Below are 19,589 nucleotides of genomic sequence, written 5' to 3'. Positions count from 1 at the left end.
GGCGTAGCGGTGCTGTGCCGTAACTTTCTTTTCATGTCTGCTAAGACTGACCAGCAGTCTCATGCAGCAAGAATGTGCAGAGCAATTACTGCCTTCCTTGGGCTGGGAGAGCTGGTGTTCTGCTCGTAATAGGAAAAGCTAGCTAAGTAGCCCTGCTGCGTTCGTGCGTCTTGCTGTGGGGCTCGTTTTACTTTTAGATTTAAGGTTTGGGTGACGGAGGCAATGGTGAAATGCTGAGAGAGAAGATGCATGTGGGAAGGAGCTAGCACGCCAGGCCTGACGTCTCCCAGCTGCTGCAGGAGCAGGAGCAGGAGCCACGATGCGAAGCACGCCTGCTGCCGGGAGTGGGTTCTCAGCAGACGTGAGCTCGTTAAACCTGGGGACTCTTGGGGTGGGTAGGTCAGTTAGAGCCCCATTTTGAGGACAGGAAACTGAAACTCGGAAGTTAAATAGTAGTCCTGTCTCACAACACTCATTAGCAGAAGAGCTAGGGTTCTGTCTCGGAAAGCCCCAGCTCCAGTGGAGCTGCCTGCTACCAATCCATGACGCCTCGGACGGTTTTAACTCAAGTCCGGCCTCATTAACGTTCCGTAACGGTCCGGGCCGTGCGCTAGACGGGCGAGCCTCCTTCTCCCGGGGCGGAAGCCACCCGTCCCCCGCGTTGAATGGCTCGCAGCCGCACATGGCTGCACCCAGGCACTGACAAGGCACTCACGGAATTGATGCTGTGTCCAAAGCCACGTCGGTTAAAGAAGCAACCACCACCACTGTGTGCAGTCGACTTAGCTCCTAGCGCGTTGTGTCTGACTACTTGCAAGAAGACAAACTTGGACAGTTTGGGTAGCCCAGGGGAGCGATATGCCAGTGTCATTGATTGTGAATGTGTAGTTGGCTTTTATTTGCCTGTGTTAACGTTTCTTGGTAGGACAGTTGAGACCCTACAGCAGCCCCATCGATTTTTCAGGGATTGTGGAAACAGCCTGTGTCTGGGCTGTCCGGGGCAGCACGTGAAATGTGGCTGGTGTGACAGAGGAACTGAGTTTTATACCGTATTTAATTTTAATTATTTTTCATTTAAATCGTACATGAGACTAGGGGCTCCCATACTGGACAGTGCAGATCACAGTGTGTGTTATTAAGAAAAAGCAGGGGGGGAAAGGGTACAGCTCGGTGGTAGAGTGCGTGCTTAGCATCCATGAGGTACCTCCTCTAAGAATGTATAAATAAATAAACTTAATTACCTCCCCCCACAAAAAAGAAAGAAAGAAAGAAAAGGAAAAGCAGGGCATCGGGGTTTACATATAATATGAACTGAGCCTGACCCTGCCCTGTTCTCCCTCTGCCTCTCCCAAAGCCGAACCACTGGTTTGCAGGTGACAGGTGCTGCTTCCAGTGTCTTGTTTGTTCGCTTACTGAGGGCTTCATGTTTAGAGAGTCCTTTTTAAAGAGATGTTCCCCTGAGATCAAAGGCATAATGGCCCCTCAGGGAATTCAGTCAACACTGTGAGCATGGACACTGGGCCCCTACTGAGAATCTCAAGGTGATGGAGACGATGTCCCTGCCCCCCCGGACAGAGTGGCCCGGCAGATGCCAGGGCGGTGACTCACCATTACTGACCCCCTGTAAACACTTCCCACCTGCAAGCTCACTGCCCTTCATCAGCCTGTGACGGAGCTAGTGTTACCCATTTACAGGAGAGGAAACCGGGGCCTCAGGAGGGAGGAGGGGTGGCACCGTTAACTAGATGGGGGCAGGATGCCACCCCAGGAGCAGCTCTCGTAACCACCAGCCAGCGGATGTTGGATGGTTGGTTTCCACCGGCTTCACGAGCCTGCAGTTTTTGCCATTAGCATCATAATCTGCCTGGGCCAGTGTGACAGGAGGCAGCTTGAGGAGACTTTCTCCACCTCCGTCCCCATCCTTCATCTCCCCAGCCACCCCAGATGAATATACAAACTAAGGAAAAAGTGTGCCCTCATTGCTGAAGGGGGTGCCCTATGCCCGGGAGGTTGGCATCTCCTTTTGGAGCCCGTGGGGAGACTTAGATGATTGTACAAGTAAATAAAATAAAAGTCAGGGGTCCCAGGGGAAGACACGATACTGCAAGAATGCAGATGTGGGGGTGGACTCACTCCAAACGATGTGAAGACAGCCGACTCGGGGTGAGCACTCCCTTCACAGGCGGGAACCCCGGGGGTTTGAGGGGCGGAAGGAAGGCCAGGTGACCAGAGAGAGAGGTGAGAGCCAGACCTGCAGGGCCGTCTAGGGCGAGTAAGTGTTTCAGGCTTTATTCTAAGAACAAGGGAAACCTCAGTCAAGGGTCAGGAGGAGCCATCGAATTTACATTTGGAAAAATTAATCTAACTGCAGTAGAAAATGAATCAGAAGGGACCCTGGCTCGGGGTGAGGTGAGCATGAGGACCCACAGCTCTTACACGCAGGGGGGCGGGTCCTGACATTCACCTGGACTCGGTCACCTGTGCCCTCCCACTGCGCTTCCCAGCTGCTAGTGAGGTGACTGAGAGGAGAGCGAAACCTTTGACCCAGGCTGCCTCCCACCCCCCGGTTCTTTTTGCCAAAAACCCAGTCTCCACGGCCCGTGCCGAGGGCTTCGCGTTTCCAGGACTTTTTGTGTGAAAGCAATGTGCGAGTCTAGCAGTAACCATGTCGCTTTTGAGGGACCAGTACCATCATGATTCCTTTACTGCTTTATCATGAAGGCAGGCGAAGGGAGAGACCGGGTAGGGGTGAATTTAGGGGGTGAGAATGGATGGGCAGAGGGAGCTTTCTGCTTACAGATCGGGCGGACGAGAGTAAGACAGAAACACATCAGCACAACGTGTTTAGGGAAGAAAAGGGTAAAGTCTAGGAAAATCAGGCAAAATAAAATAGGAGTCCAAGGATCTGCCAAGAGTCTGAAAATAAAGAGTAGGGGTCTGCGACAGAGGGTCCAGGTGAGAAAGTCAGAAACAGGCGGCCTGACAAGTTAGCCGCACAAAGCCAACAGCTGGAGTGCAGATCAGCGTGAAGCCCAGCTCCAGGTCCCTTAACGCTCCTTGCCCTGAACCCGCGTGGCTGGCGGAGCCCCGCAGCGGGCAGCAGTTGGCGGCCAGGCCGGAGCAGGCGTCGGGGAGGGCCGGTGGCCAGCACTTCCTGCCGGCTACCTCGACCCTGCTGCCTCTAATGCCTTGAACCAGCGCAGCACCTGCCCTTGGCACGATGTAACCGCAGGAATAGCGAGGCGTGGTCTGCAGCAGTCAGCTGCAATTAAAATTGATTTGGGGGCTCCCGGCAGAGGGCACGTGCTACTTAGTGATTCCAAGTTACCTTAAATATCTCATCAGTATTTAGCAGAAAGGGGGGAGTGGTTAGCGATGAAAGATGACCAGTGACAGACGCCATCCCTGCCGCTGCAGTAACACCTAACCACGTCCAAGTCACAGCTGCAGGCGCTTTCCCAGACCCACTGTGTTTAATAGGAAAGTTTTAAAATATTTGCAGCTCTAGTATTACTTGATTAAAAGAGCACAAATAACATGTTTTCAGGACTGAGAGTAGAACACAGGAACCTGCTTTTAATCTCTAGTTACCAAACCTCTACTGTGTGATCTCAGGCCCACGTGCAGGCACACACACACACACACACGTAGATACATACACACCATACACATACAAACACACATACTTATAAACGCACAAGTGTAGACATGCATATACCCACATGCACACATACATATACCCGTATACATATGAGCACACATATGTACACATGTGTACACTTGCATGTAACACATAAATACACATATATACACCCATAGGACACACACATACATATACACACACCTGTGAAACACATAAATACATATATACACACATGCACATATGTGCATATACACACATAAATGCGTGCGTGTATACATACACATACATGCATATAAACACAATACATATAAACACACATAAATGCATGCATACACACACACACACCATAAATACACACATGCACACATGCAAACACATACGGAAGAGTGCCAGGAGATTCTAACTGTGCAGCAGTAAGCAATGGTTTGTGACGACCAGGTCTTTATGTGCCTGTTTCTTAACCCAGAATACAATTTTTGCCCTGTTTCATGTAGTAAGGCCTTTCTTGAAAGAAATTAGAGGAATAGCACCAGACCTCTGACGTGGGCTGAGTTTCTCAAAGTGGCAGTCTGTTACCTTTCTTGATGGGGTAGCACCGACTTGTGATAACAATATAAACGTTAGTGGGATTTTAATCATGTTCCAGCCATCCGTGGCTAAATGAGTTTCTTTTTGTTTCCAATTATAAAAGCAATTCATACACATTAAAGAAAATTTCTGCTGTAAAGAAAAGATAGGGAAATTGCCCAGGACCTCACCAACCAAATTCAAATCCTGCTAACATTTTACTTCTATTTCCTTGAAATCTCTGTATTCTATGCCTTGAAGTGGTTGACTTTATTTTTTAAAATAAAAATAGATCTATTGTTTTCTTTCTGATTACTAAAGCAATATAAAGTCTGTAGACAATTGAAATAGTACATAAACTCACAAATAAGAAAATGAATATTCCTCCGAATTTTACCACCCAGCAGAAGCCACATCCTTTACATTGCCCACCATGCCTTCCCACGTAGACAAATGTGTTCTGTTGCTTCATATAAATAGACTCTTAACACACCTGCTGCTTTGTGACCTGCCCTACGGCACCCTACAGTGTATGTCACAGAGCACTTCCCAAGTAAAGGAATTAAAGGTACAGGAACCCTTTTTAATGGTTGTTTCAGATCCCGTTGTCTTTTAAGATCACTGTTGATCAATCCTCTGCTGATATCATTGAATGGTTGAAACTAGGTGGGGACAGAATAACTTGTGTTTCAGAAAAGTAGCTCTCCTCACGAATTCACTGGAGAGGGAGGAGTCTGGAGGCAAAAATAGTTTAGTTCCAGGGAAAAACAATCAGGGCGTGACGTCATGGGCAGTAGCGACAGGAGTGACGGCTCATTCTTACTTAGGTCTGACTACGTACCAGACACTAACTCATGACTGATACTAACTCCCTTCATCCTCACCAAAAGCCAATAAGGGAGGCACTATTTGTATTTCCACTTCACAGTGGGAGAAACTGAGGCACAGAGGTTAACTAACTTGTCCAAGGCCGCACAACTGTTGAGTGGTGGAACTCAGAATCAAACCCAGAGGTTTTTGCTCCCGAGCCTGTGATCCTGCCCTCTGGGCCACACTGGACAGAAAGAGGGGTGGGAAAAGAAAAGCTGTGGAGTAGATACCAGGGAGTGAAGACGTAGGAGTTGTTGAGAAGTTTTCAGCCTGTTTCCAAACTTTTCCTGTCTCCTCTCTACAACTAGCTGGACTCCTCCTCTCCAAAAAGTGGTTGCCTGGGCTTTCTGGTTCTGCTCTGCTCTGCTGGTCCCCAAACAAGCCTCCTGGGCTCATCATGCTTTGAATTGCCAAACTCCAGCAAAGATGTTGCTTTTATTTGTAGAAGAGAGTAAATATTTTTTAATGGGGACTGTCCTGTGTTCCAGGTATTTGACATGCAGTGTCTCGCTTGGTCTCCCCAACACTCCTGTGAAGGTTTCATCATCACCCCCGTTGACAGACTCAGATTTTTGTCTAAGCTCCCATTTCATGGGGCTGGTAGAGCCTGCATCCAAATCAGTGCCTCGCAGACACCAAAGCCCGGTTATTTCCATGGACTACGCAACGTGAACATGAAATGGTTTTGGAGCACACCCACCCTAGGAGAGAAATGGGGACAGTTTCTAACTCGAGTCGGGTCTTGTCAGACTTACAGTTCCTACAGGCTTTACCGCTTGGCTTTCGTGGTCAGTAATGGATGTCACGTTATCCACAAATCCCCCTGGATTTCCCAGCTTTTGTACCTGAGCAGTCAAGTTCTCCGAACTGCTTCCTCTTTTCAACCCAGTTGGTAGACTCTGGAGCTGAGAGAGGCCCCCTCCCAGCTTGTTGGCCTCCAAAGCTAACTGGGAGGACCGGAGCTCAGCCAGGGGGCAGCTGGCATTTCTACGGATCCTTTGCCTGAGTGACTCCATATTTGCTTCATGCCAGAGATGTCCTCTGGGATCTCCTCGTAGTCATTTGTTAATGTTTAGCCTCAAGAGTGCTCCAAGAGAAGGGACTGAGTTTTCCTGAACGAGTGTCTGTACACATTAGTCTTCTGAATTGGCACTGAATTCAAGGTAAATAGGATTTCAAGAAAATATGGTAATGAGCCTCCAGGTGCTGCTTTATTTACCCCTAGAAGTCCATATTTATTGTTTTTATAGCCGTGTGCGTTGAGGGCTTGATTTAAAAGAGGACGGCTGAGAATCCCAGTTTCCATCACTGAGTCATTCTCGGATATCCAAGCAGCAGTTTAGAGTAGACTCTTGTGGACGGATTATCTCACTTCTTTTGTTTTTATTTCCACTGACTCAGTGTGGGTGAGGGTGCTGCTTCCACTTATGGTTCTGCTGTGTAGGAGGGGTGGTTTTCCCATCAGCCTGCCGGAGGGCAGGGCATTAACTTGACAAATGCTGTCTTACATTCAGGAGGGGCAGCCGTGCCACCACCAGCCTCCCCTCCACGGGCACAGCTCACGCCCTGTGTTCTCCTTCCCCTGGAGGTGGAGGCATCCCACTGCCAAAGCGTCCCTCTCCCCGCCTCAGGATGCACTGACTCTGCAATGCTCGCGCTTACGTTATCACCGAAGGAGAGGCTGTCTCGTAGACCTCGCTCTTAAACACACCTGCGTTACTGATGTATGTGGTTGTCCTTAAGTAGCAGACCACAGAATCACTGCCTTTACCTCATCGGGGAACCAGCCCATCTGAGGAGATCTGCCCAGCAGAGGAGACCCCAGGGGCTCTCAGGCTGCAGGTCCGCGAGGTGGCCTTGCTGCCTTGAAAGTGCTCTATTCTAGACTATCTGGGGCTTGCGTGGAACTCCGAAGATGTGTCCTACAAGGAGCGATGGAGAGTGGACTCGTTTTTTTTTTTATTTTGGTTACACACAGCAGAAAACTTACCATCGTAACCATTTTTAAGTACACAGTTCAGTGGCGTTAAGTTTATTCACATTGTTGTGCAACCGTCACACCATCCATCTCCAGAACTCTCTCATCTTCCTGAACTGAAACTCTGCTCCCATTAAACAAGCACTGCCTACTCCCACCATCCCAGCCCTTGACAGCCAGCATCCTGCTCCGTCTCTCTGAATTTGACCACTCTAGAGTCTTCATGTAAGTGGGATCATACAGTATTTGCCCTTTTGTGTTTGAGTTATTTCACTGAGCATAATGTCCTCAAGGCAAACTCTTTTATTTCTAAATACTCTATTTAGAAATAAAAATAAATATTACTAGATCATCATAAAGCGACACTAATAAGGCCACTGACCACATCCACAATAGGACTATTGCCAGCACCCAGAAAAGCCCCTGTGAGCCTCACCTGAACACAACCTGCCCTTCTTCCGCCTTATTTGTTAGCATGGGGAAGAGTTCATCCGTGATGCTCGTTGCCGTGTGTTGGGCAGGACCACTGCAGGGGGCAGTGTGGGCTGTGCTGCGAAGGGAGTCCTCACAGTGGGCGTTGTGGCCCTGGTGAAGGATGCTCGTGGGGATGTTCAGAGTGGACCCACGTGGTCTCTGACCACAAGAGGTCATAGTCTGGTAGAATAAACTTTAAAATAAAGAGCCTACATATATAAAGAGAAATAAAAACAATCCAGTCTGCATAGGAAATGCACTGTACATGTGTCTTACGAGTTTCTTTTTTTAAAAAAAGTTCAGCCAAATAAATTTGAAGACTAATTGGCTTTATTCAACATTCAATTCATGAATGGGGCGGCATCCCACTAGCAAGTAGAGAGATGTTTTTTATGGGTTCCTCTGTCTTGAGGGGAGTGGAACAATTAAATTTGGAGAACTAGCAGTGAAGTTAAAAAACAAAAAAACTTTGTGGAAGTTACCTGATGGATCGGTGGGAGATGATGGGGACATTCTTTATTTCAAAGGCTCTGTTTATGGGAGATAAGAGTGCAGTCTTGTCAGAGATTGAAGTCCCTAACGAGAACATTACAGAACAACTTGAGAGACCCAGGGGTGGTAAATCATGGGGAGTGGGCCATCCTGAGGCCATCCTCAAGTGTGGAAGAGGAGGGATTCTGACAAGGAGGCACAATCCATCCTGAATAGCCCTGCTTCTGAACATTGGGAGGCTTGAATGCGGCGCCTGCCTTTTACAGAACTGCCCAGGGAAAGTCAGGGAGCATACAGAGTATACCTGAGCTCCTCCAGAGGAGCTGAGTCAAAGCCCTGTGTGTGCAGAAGAGCCGTGATTCAGTTCTGCGGTAACATCCTTCATCCAAGAAGCTCAGATGGCTTTACCCCAGAAATTGCTCAGAGTTCCATGCCCAAGTGGTCGTGTGTGCACTGATTCCCCCACCATGTGCAAAACCCAGTGCCCTGACGACACGGGCAAACTCCAGGCAGGAGCCTCTGGTTTTAAGCAAAATGGATCCTAGGAAACTGGCTCTAAGAGCAGGTAACCTCAGGGAAAAATTCTGACTGCCTGTGGGTCCATTCCTGGTTTGCTGTCGTCAGTTTGGGCAGCGTCTATAAAGATAGTGCGAAGAAAAGCAGGCGTGTCTGTTACACAGCGCGCGGTAATCCCGACAGCTGACAGCACGCGTCACTCACTGTACACCAGGCTTTCTGCTGAGCTCTTTCTGTGTTTTATTTTCATGCTCACCTTAATCCCATGTAGGGGGCAGTGTGAATCCCCGTTTTACAGATCAGGGAACAACGAAAGCACAAAGGAATGAAGCAGTTTGCCCAAAATTACAAACGGGGAGGGAGTCCAGTGGGCACACTGGCCCTCGAGCCCACAGGCATGACCGCTGCCTGTGGCCCCCCTTCTCACCACCTTCCAGATACACGTCCTGAGCCCCCGCTAACTATGAGGCACAGATGTGAACTCGTATGACCACCTGTCACGAACTGAAGCAAGAAGTCCCATCAGTGAAGGAAGGGTGGAAAACTTGAGCCAGATTTCCTTCTACCCACACTGTTGAGAACATACAGAAGTTCATCCACAGAGGGTTGAACTTGAGGGACTGGCCCGAAAGGTTGACTTTCACCCATGAGCACATGAGGCCAAGGAGCAGGTTGGAGTCCACACTTGGTCCAGTGGTGGTGGGTAAAGCAGTCTGTCACCTGCTGGCCTCCTGGCTCTTGCCTCAAACTGGGGGTGTCATTTCTCACCACTGACCCAGATGAAAAGTCAACAGTTTAGAGGCAAGACCTTCCACTTCCCAGCATCGTGGCAAGTGGGATTTGCCAAGTGCCCCTCAGGTCCCCTCTCAGCGACCTCAGCGCTCACTCTCAGAGCAGCCGGCCTTTACCCGCTCCAAATACTGGGCTTGGTTGTGAGCTTCCACTGGGGGGACACGTTCCACTTCTAGAAAGTACATTCACTTAGGAAAACAGTGTTTAAATGATTCACTTAAAAAAGAAAGGTTCACTTTTTATTCATTTAAAGGTATTTGGGGGGAGTTCTACTGTGGTACAGAACTAATACAGGGGTCAGGGTAGACCAGTGAGCAAAACGGGGAACTCTGTGCCCTTTTAGGGCTTTTAGCACTTTCCTTTTTAAAATACAGATTTTCAAAGAAATACTTGAGATGTCTCAGCAGCATTTATGGAGAAAATTTTTCCATTCAGAAAAATGGTTTAATATAGCTAATTAGGGCCACCATCATGAACCCTGGACGGTGCTTGCTGTGTGTTGGTGGTGTGCTTGGCAATTTGTGTTTGCATTTAATCTTTAAAACAGCCCAGTTTGCAGCAGACACTGTCATCCTTTCTCCAGACGCGTGGCTGAGGCTTGGTGGCGTCACTGAGTGGCCGGCAGCCACATGGCTGGTGGGGGACAGCCTTGCTCTACCCGCTGATGCCCTCTGTGCAGGGGAGGGCTCTGGGGACTCTGGGCCTGTGACTGAGGTTGGAACTGTGTGCACAGCTCCCAGAGGCTGGGCTGTGGTTTATGACTCATTTGTCAAGCTGGCTGTCATAGGCAACCTTCAGGATCTCAGGGCTCCCAGATGATTTAGTGAAGGTGCTAAACTTCCAATCCCAGAAATAGTTCTGTTGTGATTCACAGGTAAAAGTTTCCAACCTCTGACAATGCTTCTCGTCTGTAAACGATCAAAGAATAAGTTAATGAGATTTATTGTAAAATGCAAAGAGCTATAAATCCTTCCCAGTCTGAAGAGTGAAAGGGTGGGAGGGGTGAAGTATTTAAGCCTTTGTCTCTAAAGCAGCATGCGTATGGATGCTCCCCTGTGACGTGCGTACAATCTGGGGCTCTGGGCAGCCCAACAGATTGCTTTTGTTAAATTTTTTTTTTTTTTTTTTTTTTGTCCTTTCCCTTGACAGACGACCATTCCCGCGTGAGGCTGCAGACCATAGAAGGAGACAACAACTCGGACTACATCAATGGGAATTATATCGACGTATGTATTTTGAAACTGTCAGTAAACCTATCTGTTCTGACACATATCACGCCCCCGTGCGTCCGCTCTAAGACTGGCGGACGTACCTTGGTCCAACCTCGGGAGCAAACACACAAGCCTGGTCCTGTCCACGCAGAACTTTCCGGTGAACACCTGTCAGCCTGCAGGCTGGTGAATTCCCTGAGACAGTCTCTGCCTTCTTTCTGTGGACTAAGAAAATCTTATTTCCATTTTTTGTCAACAACTTGGATTATTTGACACTTAAAAAAATCTGTTTGCCTATTAATAGGACAAAACTCTCTAATTCCTAATTCAATGATTTGCCATCTCTTGTCATCACTACACTTTTAAGTTGCCTTCAAAGTCGTCTGCAGCTGTTAACCAGGACTTCTGATGCACGCAAGACGTGTCATTAAATATGTAGGCTGCTTAATTATTGAAGCCTGCTTCTTTGTTCATTCGGCATCATGTTAACTGAATGCCTTACATCAGAATAAATTCTTTAGGAGACAGCATGTTTTCACTTGAAAGAATGAATGAAATCAAAAGTAGACTGAAAATCAAGGGAAAGTTGCTGTTACCTCCAAGGCCCAAGTTTACATTAAACAGGTCCCAGCCCCCGAGGCATCCTCTGTGCTTGGACATCACACTGTTCCCTAATCCGTCAGTACTTCCACGTGCAGGTGTTACTCAGATAGACGGATCCTTTTCTTGTCTTGGTTGAGTATTGCTCAGATGCTACTGGAAATACCGGCGTCACTATCTCTAGGGGTCATCTAAAGATAACTAAGAATGTTATGCTGAGCGCTCATTGGCAAGTTTGGCGTTTTGGGTTATAGATTTGAGGGTGGGGTCTGGGAAGGAATCTTTAAAGAATAATTCGCATCTCGTTCCTCAAACGAAGACCCCTAGACCATACAGTTGAAAACGACCAAAAACACCCAACCCAAGGTAGAATTTTTCTATTAAAGCAGAGTTTCTTCCTAAGACACATTGCACTTACTCCCTTGTTCAGCAGTGTTTCGTGAGTGCCTCACAGGAGTACTCAGAGGGGCCCGAGACTGCTGCCTTCTCCCCAAGGCCTCACAGCTTAAATGCTGAAGGAGACATCTCCGCTGTAACACCCCTTCCCTGGGGAGGTTCCAAGGGAACCCCGTTCACGCCGCGGTCTCAGCTCCAACAGCCCCTGCTGGGTCCCCAAGCAGAGGGCCAGTGCCCCCCTCGCTGCCGTCTCCCTGGCCCTGACACACGCCTCAGCTGTTGTGAGCGCTCAGTGAGGGTCTGCGGAGTCACTGACTGAGGCTCGTTGCGATCAGATCAGGCTTTGTCGTGGAGGCCATGTGGACTGAGCTGTGAAGAATCAGTGGGCGGAGATGCAGAGGAGGGAGGACGTGAACGTGCTGACGATACCGGGTTCATTCGTTTCCATTTTAACCAGGAGGAGGGTCCACATTCAGTTCCCTCTCCACTTAGTCAGTGAGATTTTGTTGAGCACCTGTTCTAGGGCAGTAACAGTTCGAGGTACTGGTGTTATAACTGTGGACAATTCAGACCAAAAACAAAAGACAGACCTCTGACATAGTGGATCTGACGGTCTAATCAGGAGAAACAGACAGTGAGTGAGGTGCGTCGGTTAACTCTGTCTGGGATGTTAGGTGGTCGGAGGGACTGGGGAGCGAGGAAAGCCCCAGCGGAGGAGAAGGGGCCCCAGGCTTGGAGGTGGACTGCGGCTTGGAATAGAGTGGCTGCCGTCAGCTCCACTGAGAAGGTGACCTTTGAGCCAAGAAGGTGAGGGGCTGAGCCAGGTTGACACCTGGGTGCTGAGCATCCAGGCTGAGAAGCAGCCCGTTGACCACAAATGGCGAACGTGGAGAAAGACAAGCCAGGAGTGTCTGTGATGTGAAGGGGGTGGAGTCCCAGGTGATGGGACAAGAGAGGTCACGGGCCAGGTAGCGTCCACAGTGCTGAGGAGTTTGGCTCTGACTGTGAGCCGGGCAGTTGTTAGAGGAGTGACAAATGCACAGATGCAGAGGAGTGACAGGGTCTGGAAGCTGAGCGGAGGATGCACTGAACGTCAGCGGGGGTCGGAGCAAGAGGACCTGAGAGGCGGCCGTGGCAGCCATCGGAGAGGGACACTGGTGGCCTGGCCCAGGCGGGGGCCCTGGAGGGAGAGAGATGTGCAAAGCAACGGCTTCGCTGCCAGATTGGCAGTGGGGTGTGGAGGACGGAGGGGGCCCCGTGCCTTCAGGAGGTGGAATCACCATTCTCTTAGGGTTGTGGGGGAGCAGGCTCCGTGGAACGGCCTAGAGGCCACAAGGAGCCGGGTTTAGGCGCGTCAGGCTTCAGATGCGTGTTAGACATCTAAGTGGAGGTGTGAATCGGGCAGTGACGTCGCCTCGGGGTTTCAGGGGAAAGGTGCAGCTGCAGGTGAGAACACAGGGCTCCCCGGTGCACTGGGGGCCTTGACGGCCGGGAGGCTGGATGAGCTCACCCGGGGAGTGAGTGTAGGCGAAGGAGAGCCCAGGAACACGGCATCCGAACATCAGCATCTGGGCGAACGGGAGGAGCAGGCTCAGGAGAGAGGAGGAGCCGGGGGTCGGGCAGGAAGAAACTCAGAGAGCGTCCCATCCGGAAGCCACAGTGCAGAAAGCATTTCAGGGGCTCAGCTGTGTTCGTGCCTCTCACAGGTCAAGTAGACGGGGCCTGGGAAGTGGCCGTCGTGTTTAGCAACACAGGTGGTGCGGACTATTTCAGCTCAGCAGATGGGCCCCCCATCTCCCAGCCCCTCGCTAGGACTGTCATGTACAGTGAATAAGTCAGACGGGGTCTCACCTTGTGGCGTTTATCAGCTGGCAAGAAATGGGAACCATCTAGATAGTTTCAATGTTGGTCGTGATTCTGTGCTTGAGACCAAGAGCAGGCCAGTTGTATTAAAGAGTGTGTTTGCTTTTGTCGTTCGCTGTTGTGGACTTGTTTTTAAGAGCAGAAAGAATCTAACAGATACGCATCTAAGTGGTCTGAGAAGTCGGCCTTTCCGAGTTTACTCTGTTTTCCAGCTGGCTGTGGGCACAGTGTGGTGGGCAATCTCAGGGGACAGCAAGGGAAGGTATCCAGGTCCGTGGTGATAAGGTATGTTACTCGTGTGTAATTTTCTCTGAATTGGCTTTATCTTTCCCAGATATTGATCCTGCAGTGTCCCTCGTTCCCTTTTTCTTTGGTCTCGGTTTTCATCTTACCCCTCTTGTGGGATCAGATAAACGGAAGGGGTCTTGCAGAACTTCTGCCTCTCTAAGTCCCTGGCTCCTGCTACAGCATCGTGTCGTGGTATTAGTGGTGTTTAAGAATGATGTTTAGTATTACTGTTGACATAACTGCCTAGACTAATATATCAGAATACACATTAGAGCTTTTTCACATTGCCAGTAACAGCCCAAACGCAAATGAAATTCTATTGCCCGTTCCCAGGCGGTTTGCACTGTAATAGAAGTCGTGGTCCTGTGATTTCAGGAAGTCTGTAAATTGCTCGTGTTTAGTGCTTATCCGTCATCTCATAGCCTGTGTGTGGTTCCGTTACTCACTGCCCCGCCCCGCCCGGTGCAGGCTTCAGAACTGCTCTGTCGGACGCACCCTTGCTTATTAGGAGGAACCAGTGGTGCTGGGCCTGGTCATTTACCGTTCAGGCGACGCGGCTGTTGGTGTGGGTACGCGCATTCATTTCGGCAAACTTAGCGTGGGACTTGCGAGCTGCTTACTGATTTTTAGGTTTGTCTAATATTCTTTCTCATTTATTTTTAGGGTTATCATCGACCCAATCATTACATTGCGACACAAGGTAAGTTTATTCGAGCTCTGAAGCCTTTCTCGGTGGTCTTCCCCTTCCCCGTCATTTGGAGCCCGGCTCGCCCTCCCTCCGAACACCGTCGCTTGTTGCCATAGCAGCGCTGACTGCAGTTCCAGGCGTCAACACATGCGCCCTTGTTTTCCCGTCACAAGTCCTGGCAGTGTAATCGTATAGTGAGAACTTTATGTTGAGATCATTAGAAGAAATGTATTCAATTAATTACTGAATTAACCCTGTCTACCTTAGCAATTAATCTGGCATTTGCAAAAATAGATACATAGAAGTTCGCTGAATACTGACTACTCTCTGTGTAAAGACCTGGTTGCTGCCAGGGTTGCCGGCGACTCCAGCAAGGACCCCTCTTACATCACTGAAGCCTTGTGTGGTGACTGAAAAGAAAGGAAAAGAAAAGAAAATGAGTAGACTGATTGCTCCCACTGTAATCTTCTTTTTCAAAACTGATTTAGATATTCTAGTTGCTTTGTTTTTCCACATAAATTTTAGAATTATCTACATCTATAAATATCTTGCTACAATTTTGCTAAGAACTGCATTAAATTTGAAATCAGTTGGGGAAGAATTGGTGTCTTTACTCTTTTGAGTCTTCTATGCCATGAACATGGTATGTCTCTGTATTTATTTTGATCTTTTATTTCCTTCATCAGCATTGTGAGGTTTTCAACATGTAAGTCTTATACCTGTTTTGTTTGATGTGCATCTAAGTATTTCTCTTTTTTTGAGAAACTGTATATGATACTGTCTTTTTAATTTTCATGCCCATGTGTTTATCACTAGCATATAGAAATACAGTTTGATTTTTGTTGGTGTGTGTTGGCAGGGGACTCTGATGTGAGCAGTACAGACAAAATGTTAGGGAAATTCGGACAAGAAAGAGTTTGCTTTCGGAAGGGATGATCTAAAAACAGCTTTGTGGCGGGGTGAGGCTGGGAGAACACCTAACTGACGGAAACGTCACGGGCAAAGCTCTGAAAGCAGGAAGTCAGTGTTTCTGGGTGGAAAGTGGTCAGTGGGTCACTTTGGCTAAAGGAAGCCGAAAATCAGAGAAACATGTCAGGGAAGTTCACGGCGTGATTTTTGTACCATCTTCCCCACCAACGAGAAGGCGAGTCATCCATGGAGAGGGAGGATCATGGGCGATTCTGAGGTTTTTGGGAAGAGGCATCATCAGGGCCAAGTTAGTGAGTCAATATGAGGTGAACTGTTTCCAGCGGTGCACTATATCCTAGAAGCAGGAGCAGGGACATCTGCGTGCGACCTGCCAACAGTTAGGGATGGACAGGGGGATGCCCAAGAGAAGTCAAGGAGCAAGGGAATCAAGGAGTCCAAGAAAATCATGGTTAGAAAGTCTAGGCTTGGAGGCAGGGAGGTCAGACGTGTCCGGTGGGCCATGAGGACAGGGAAGGCACTAAAGGATTGAGGCCAAGTTCAGTAAATGAGTCACAAGATAGAAGAGGTGGTCGTGGCCAGAGACCCGAATTCCAGCACCTAGAGCAGCACCCTCCCGTAGAGCTTCCTGCACTGGTGGAAATCTTCTACGTCTGCGCGGTGCACTTTGGTACCGCTCGTCATATACTGATACTCAGAATGTGCCTACCGCGAATGACGAGCTGAACTGTAAGTTTTAATACTGATTTAAATAGCTGTTTGGCTGTTCCCCTCTGGTGGTGCTGGACAGCAGGGCTCTAGGTGTAGCTGAAGTGGAGTGTATCCTGCGAATCCCCACCGCCCCAGCCAGAACCTGGGTGGCATCACGCCACGGTCTTGTGTCGCCACTTATGGGCTCTACATCCGGGTTCAGGTGTGCTTCCTTCTCCAGAATGATGTCGGGAAGGTCTCTTCCAAGGTCGCTTTGCAGTCAGAGGAAATGCCACGTGGACTGCGCCCAGCATAAAACTGGCATGAATCTGGCTTTCATGAGGAGTTGCTCAGTGCCTGTCCTACATCTGGGACAGGATGAGGATGTGTTTCCAGTCCTCTGAGTCCAACCAGGGGAGCTTCCAAACCGAACTAACCGATGCCTTTAGAAGAGCCGGTTGTTAGTGCTTCGTATCCATACCAGACTTTCAGAGTGTCCCAAAGTAAGGGCCATAACGGATCTGATCTGATTTATTACATTCGACAATTATTTGAAATTTGCAGTTTTTACAGATTTTATTGAAAGTACATATATTGAAGTTTTTACTGCAAAATATACAAAACACTACCGATTTCTTAATTAGTAGCCCACATTTTCTGAAAAAGTATGAACATCAAGTTAAATCTTACTTCCATCTTGCCGGCTGAGGACCTGCAGATTAACGTGACCCCACGGCGAGCGGAAGGAGAGGCTGAAGCCCCCGGCGCCCTGCGTGTGCTTTCTCTCCGGCTCCCCTCCTTCTGTTCTCTCTGCCCCTCTCTTCCTGAGGGAGAGCACTCTTCGAAGAAAAATACCACTGGGGAAGGCACTTTCTGGCCCCTTTGGAAGTACTTGAATGACACTGACCTGCCCAGTGATCGTGTTTGACAGCCTTCAACTGACCAAATGTTAATGAGCAAATACATTTGCCGGCAGCTGAGAAATGACAGATGTAATCAGTTGGTAGCGGACACCCAGGTGCCCTTAACGGAGAAGGGTGTCTGCCTGTTCACAGAGGGCGGCCCTTTCCTCACGGCCGAGTGAGCTACAGATTGGACTTCAGAAACTGGCAGTCCGTACATCACTGTTGTTGGTGCGGGACGAGGAGGAAGAAGTGAGATTTTTCATCGAACAGTCAGTCTAGACAGTGCGTGTCTTGTTATGAGTAATACATTCCGACCGTGATGTTCAGATTAAAAAGTCAGAATGTCTCTTCTAGTATATGCCACCAGCATAATTGAACGGATGGCCTCGGGTTGCCAGCAATAAGAATTTCCATCTCTCTGAAGTAATTGGCAGGGACAGGTCAAACCTGCTCATGGATTGCTTTCATTTAAAAAAAAAAAAAAGGAAAAAAGCACGAACAACTTCATGCGCGAAGTCCAACAAAGTGGGTGATGAAGACTAACAGGCAGACGCGATTTTGAAATCCCTCCGTGGTCTTTTTTTTCCTCTCTGTTTTGCACTGATGTGAGTCTTTAAAAATCTGTTCACAGCAGGAACCCCTGAAACTACACGAATGGTCCATTTTCCTGACAACCAGCTTTATCCCCAAGAGTTTGAAATACATGTATTTCTACCAAGTCCCTTCGATACAGAGGACGTGTTGTGAATTTAGCTCTTCAGCCTCCCCCCACCCCCCACAAGTTTATTGATTTTTTTACCAGTAACTGACTCTGACCTTTGATGGTAATGAAATTTTTCTGCGAATTGGAGGGACCACGTTCAAGCCAGACCTGTGGGTTTCTTAGTGTGTTCTTCGTGTCTCCCTGGCCTTTCATTGTTTTCCATCCGGCAGCTGATAGACTGATGGCCCAGCGTTCACTTCATCACATCGGCCCAGCCAGCCATGAGCACAGCTGTAACATTCAGGACTTACAGCTGGGTGCACCAGGGATCCAAGGAGAGGAGGTCCCATCTGTAAATGCGCGTCCATACTCGGAGCCTGGGCACAGATGGGATTCCAGAAGCTGGGCTTGCGGAGAGAGACAGTGTACAGGTGGGTAGAGTCACCCAGAGCTGATCATCATCAATCAGAAGATACCCCATGGAGACCACCACGTGGGCCGTGAGCTGGAGCAGCTGCCCACCCATCGGAAGCGCTCCCGCAAGATGATTCGGGAGAGCACCTGCCCATCACGTGGTGTAGGAACTCGGGCCCTGGGAGGCGTCCCGTTTATTACTGTTTAGGTTTATTTTTCAAACTGACGTCGAGAGTCCTGCTTCAGAGAACTCAGGAAAGACGGTGCGAGGTCGTTGTGGGAGAAGAGGCTGTAAGTCCATGATGGGTGCAGCCTGCCCAGCGTCCCATCCCTCTGCCTCACTCCCACGCTCATCTGCGGGCTGGAGGATCCTGCCAGGGGAACGAGCATCCCGAGATCTGGAGGTCCCGTCCTAGCCACGTGGGGGCTCCGGCACCTAGCCGGGGCTTCAGAGGAGCTGGAGCGGGGTAGACGGGAGGCAGTTCTGCGCCCAGGGGGCGGCCCCCAGCAGAGGGCGCGGGGGCGCCCCATGGAGGGGGACGGTCTTCAGCTCTGGCGTCTTGAGTCTTCTTGGTTGCTTGTTGAAATGGATCATCTCTCAGGAAAGAGTCACACAGACACACTGTTCTACATAGACGTTCAGGCATCTTCCGACTTACTAAAATCCAGCCTGAAAAATCCATACACCCCAAATAAAAACCCCTGAATGAGAGGGGCTCTGAACAGAGAACTGACAAGTAACGTGAGGACGCTGATTGAAAGGCTTCAGATAAGGAGTGTTGTTTAATGGAAGGCGGAAAAGCAGGGAGGGAAAAGGGAAAACAACGCTTTAAGAAGTTTAATTAGTATGGGATTATCCTGGAGGGAAAAACTGGAAACAAAGATTAGCAGGGAGTAACCACCAGAAAATCTGGGAGAGAAGTGAATCATTCAGACAACAGTAATGACAGCCAGGCCGTTGTAGCTTTGGTTTATTCAACAATCCGGGTTGCAGACGACTGAAATACGTTTTCTAATTTTAAATATGTTCTGGTCTCAAAACTGTTGATTTATAAGTGTGTTTCCTTCATTTAATGAAAGGGATAAGTCATTTTCTTTCTGTATGGGTAGTTTGGGTTGATAGACTTTTCTTTCTGAAACTCAGCATTTTTCTTTGTCCATCCGTTCAGTAAATATGAAGTGCTTTTTATGTACTAGGCTTTGTGCTGTAGCTAGTTTAGTGTATTTTCCATCCTCTGGCCGTTTAAGATACTTATGTGTCTTGTTTCACAAATAGAAGACTTGAGGCCCACGGGGAGAAGCAGGGTTGAACAGAGGGGTAACTAACAAGTAGCTGAGTGTGTGTGGGCGGGACGCTGCGGGCGCCTCTCTGGTGTCTGGTGGGGCCGGGTAACGTGTGATCCCCGCCGTGCACCTTTTGTGCCGTGTACACTGGCCTTATGAAACTCACCCCTGCAAATCACGTGGTTCATCTTTTACAAAACAAATGTAGGATGCAGCCACTTCCTTCTAAGTTTCGATGCTTCTCAAAAAGCAAATTTTCTAAAATACATTCACATCTGAAAATACTTC

At 48.9% G+C, this 19,589-nt stretch overlaps 1 protein-coding gene across 3 annotated transcripts in view; it reads left to right on the top strand.

Moving 5' to 3' along the window:
* Positions 1-19,589, top strand: part of PTPRM (protein tyrosine phosphatase receptor type M) — a 604,888-nt gene that overhangs the window by 524,828 nt on the left and 60,471 nt on the right. For all 3 annotated transcript variants that reach the window (XM_032467107.1, XM_032467106.1, XM_032467108.1), the window contains 2 exons: positions 10,482-10,558; positions 14,354-14,390. In XM_032467107.1, coding sequence (XP_032322998.1) covers positions 10,482-10,558; positions 14,354-14,390 — 114 coding nt within the window. The remainder of the gene's footprint in view (positions 1-10,481; positions 10,559-14,353; positions 14,391-19,589) is intronic.

The sequence above is a fragment of the Camelus ferus genome, chromosome 24, assembly GCF_009834535.1.
Source record: "Camelus ferus isolate YT-003-E chromosome 24, BCGSAC_Cfer_1.0, whole genome shotgun sequence".
In the NCBI taxonomy this organism is placed as follows: Eukaryota; Metazoa; Chordata; class Mammalia; order Artiodactyla; family Camelidae; genus Camelus; species Camelus ferus.
This window is presented reverse-complemented; position numbering and strand designations above follow the sequence as displayed.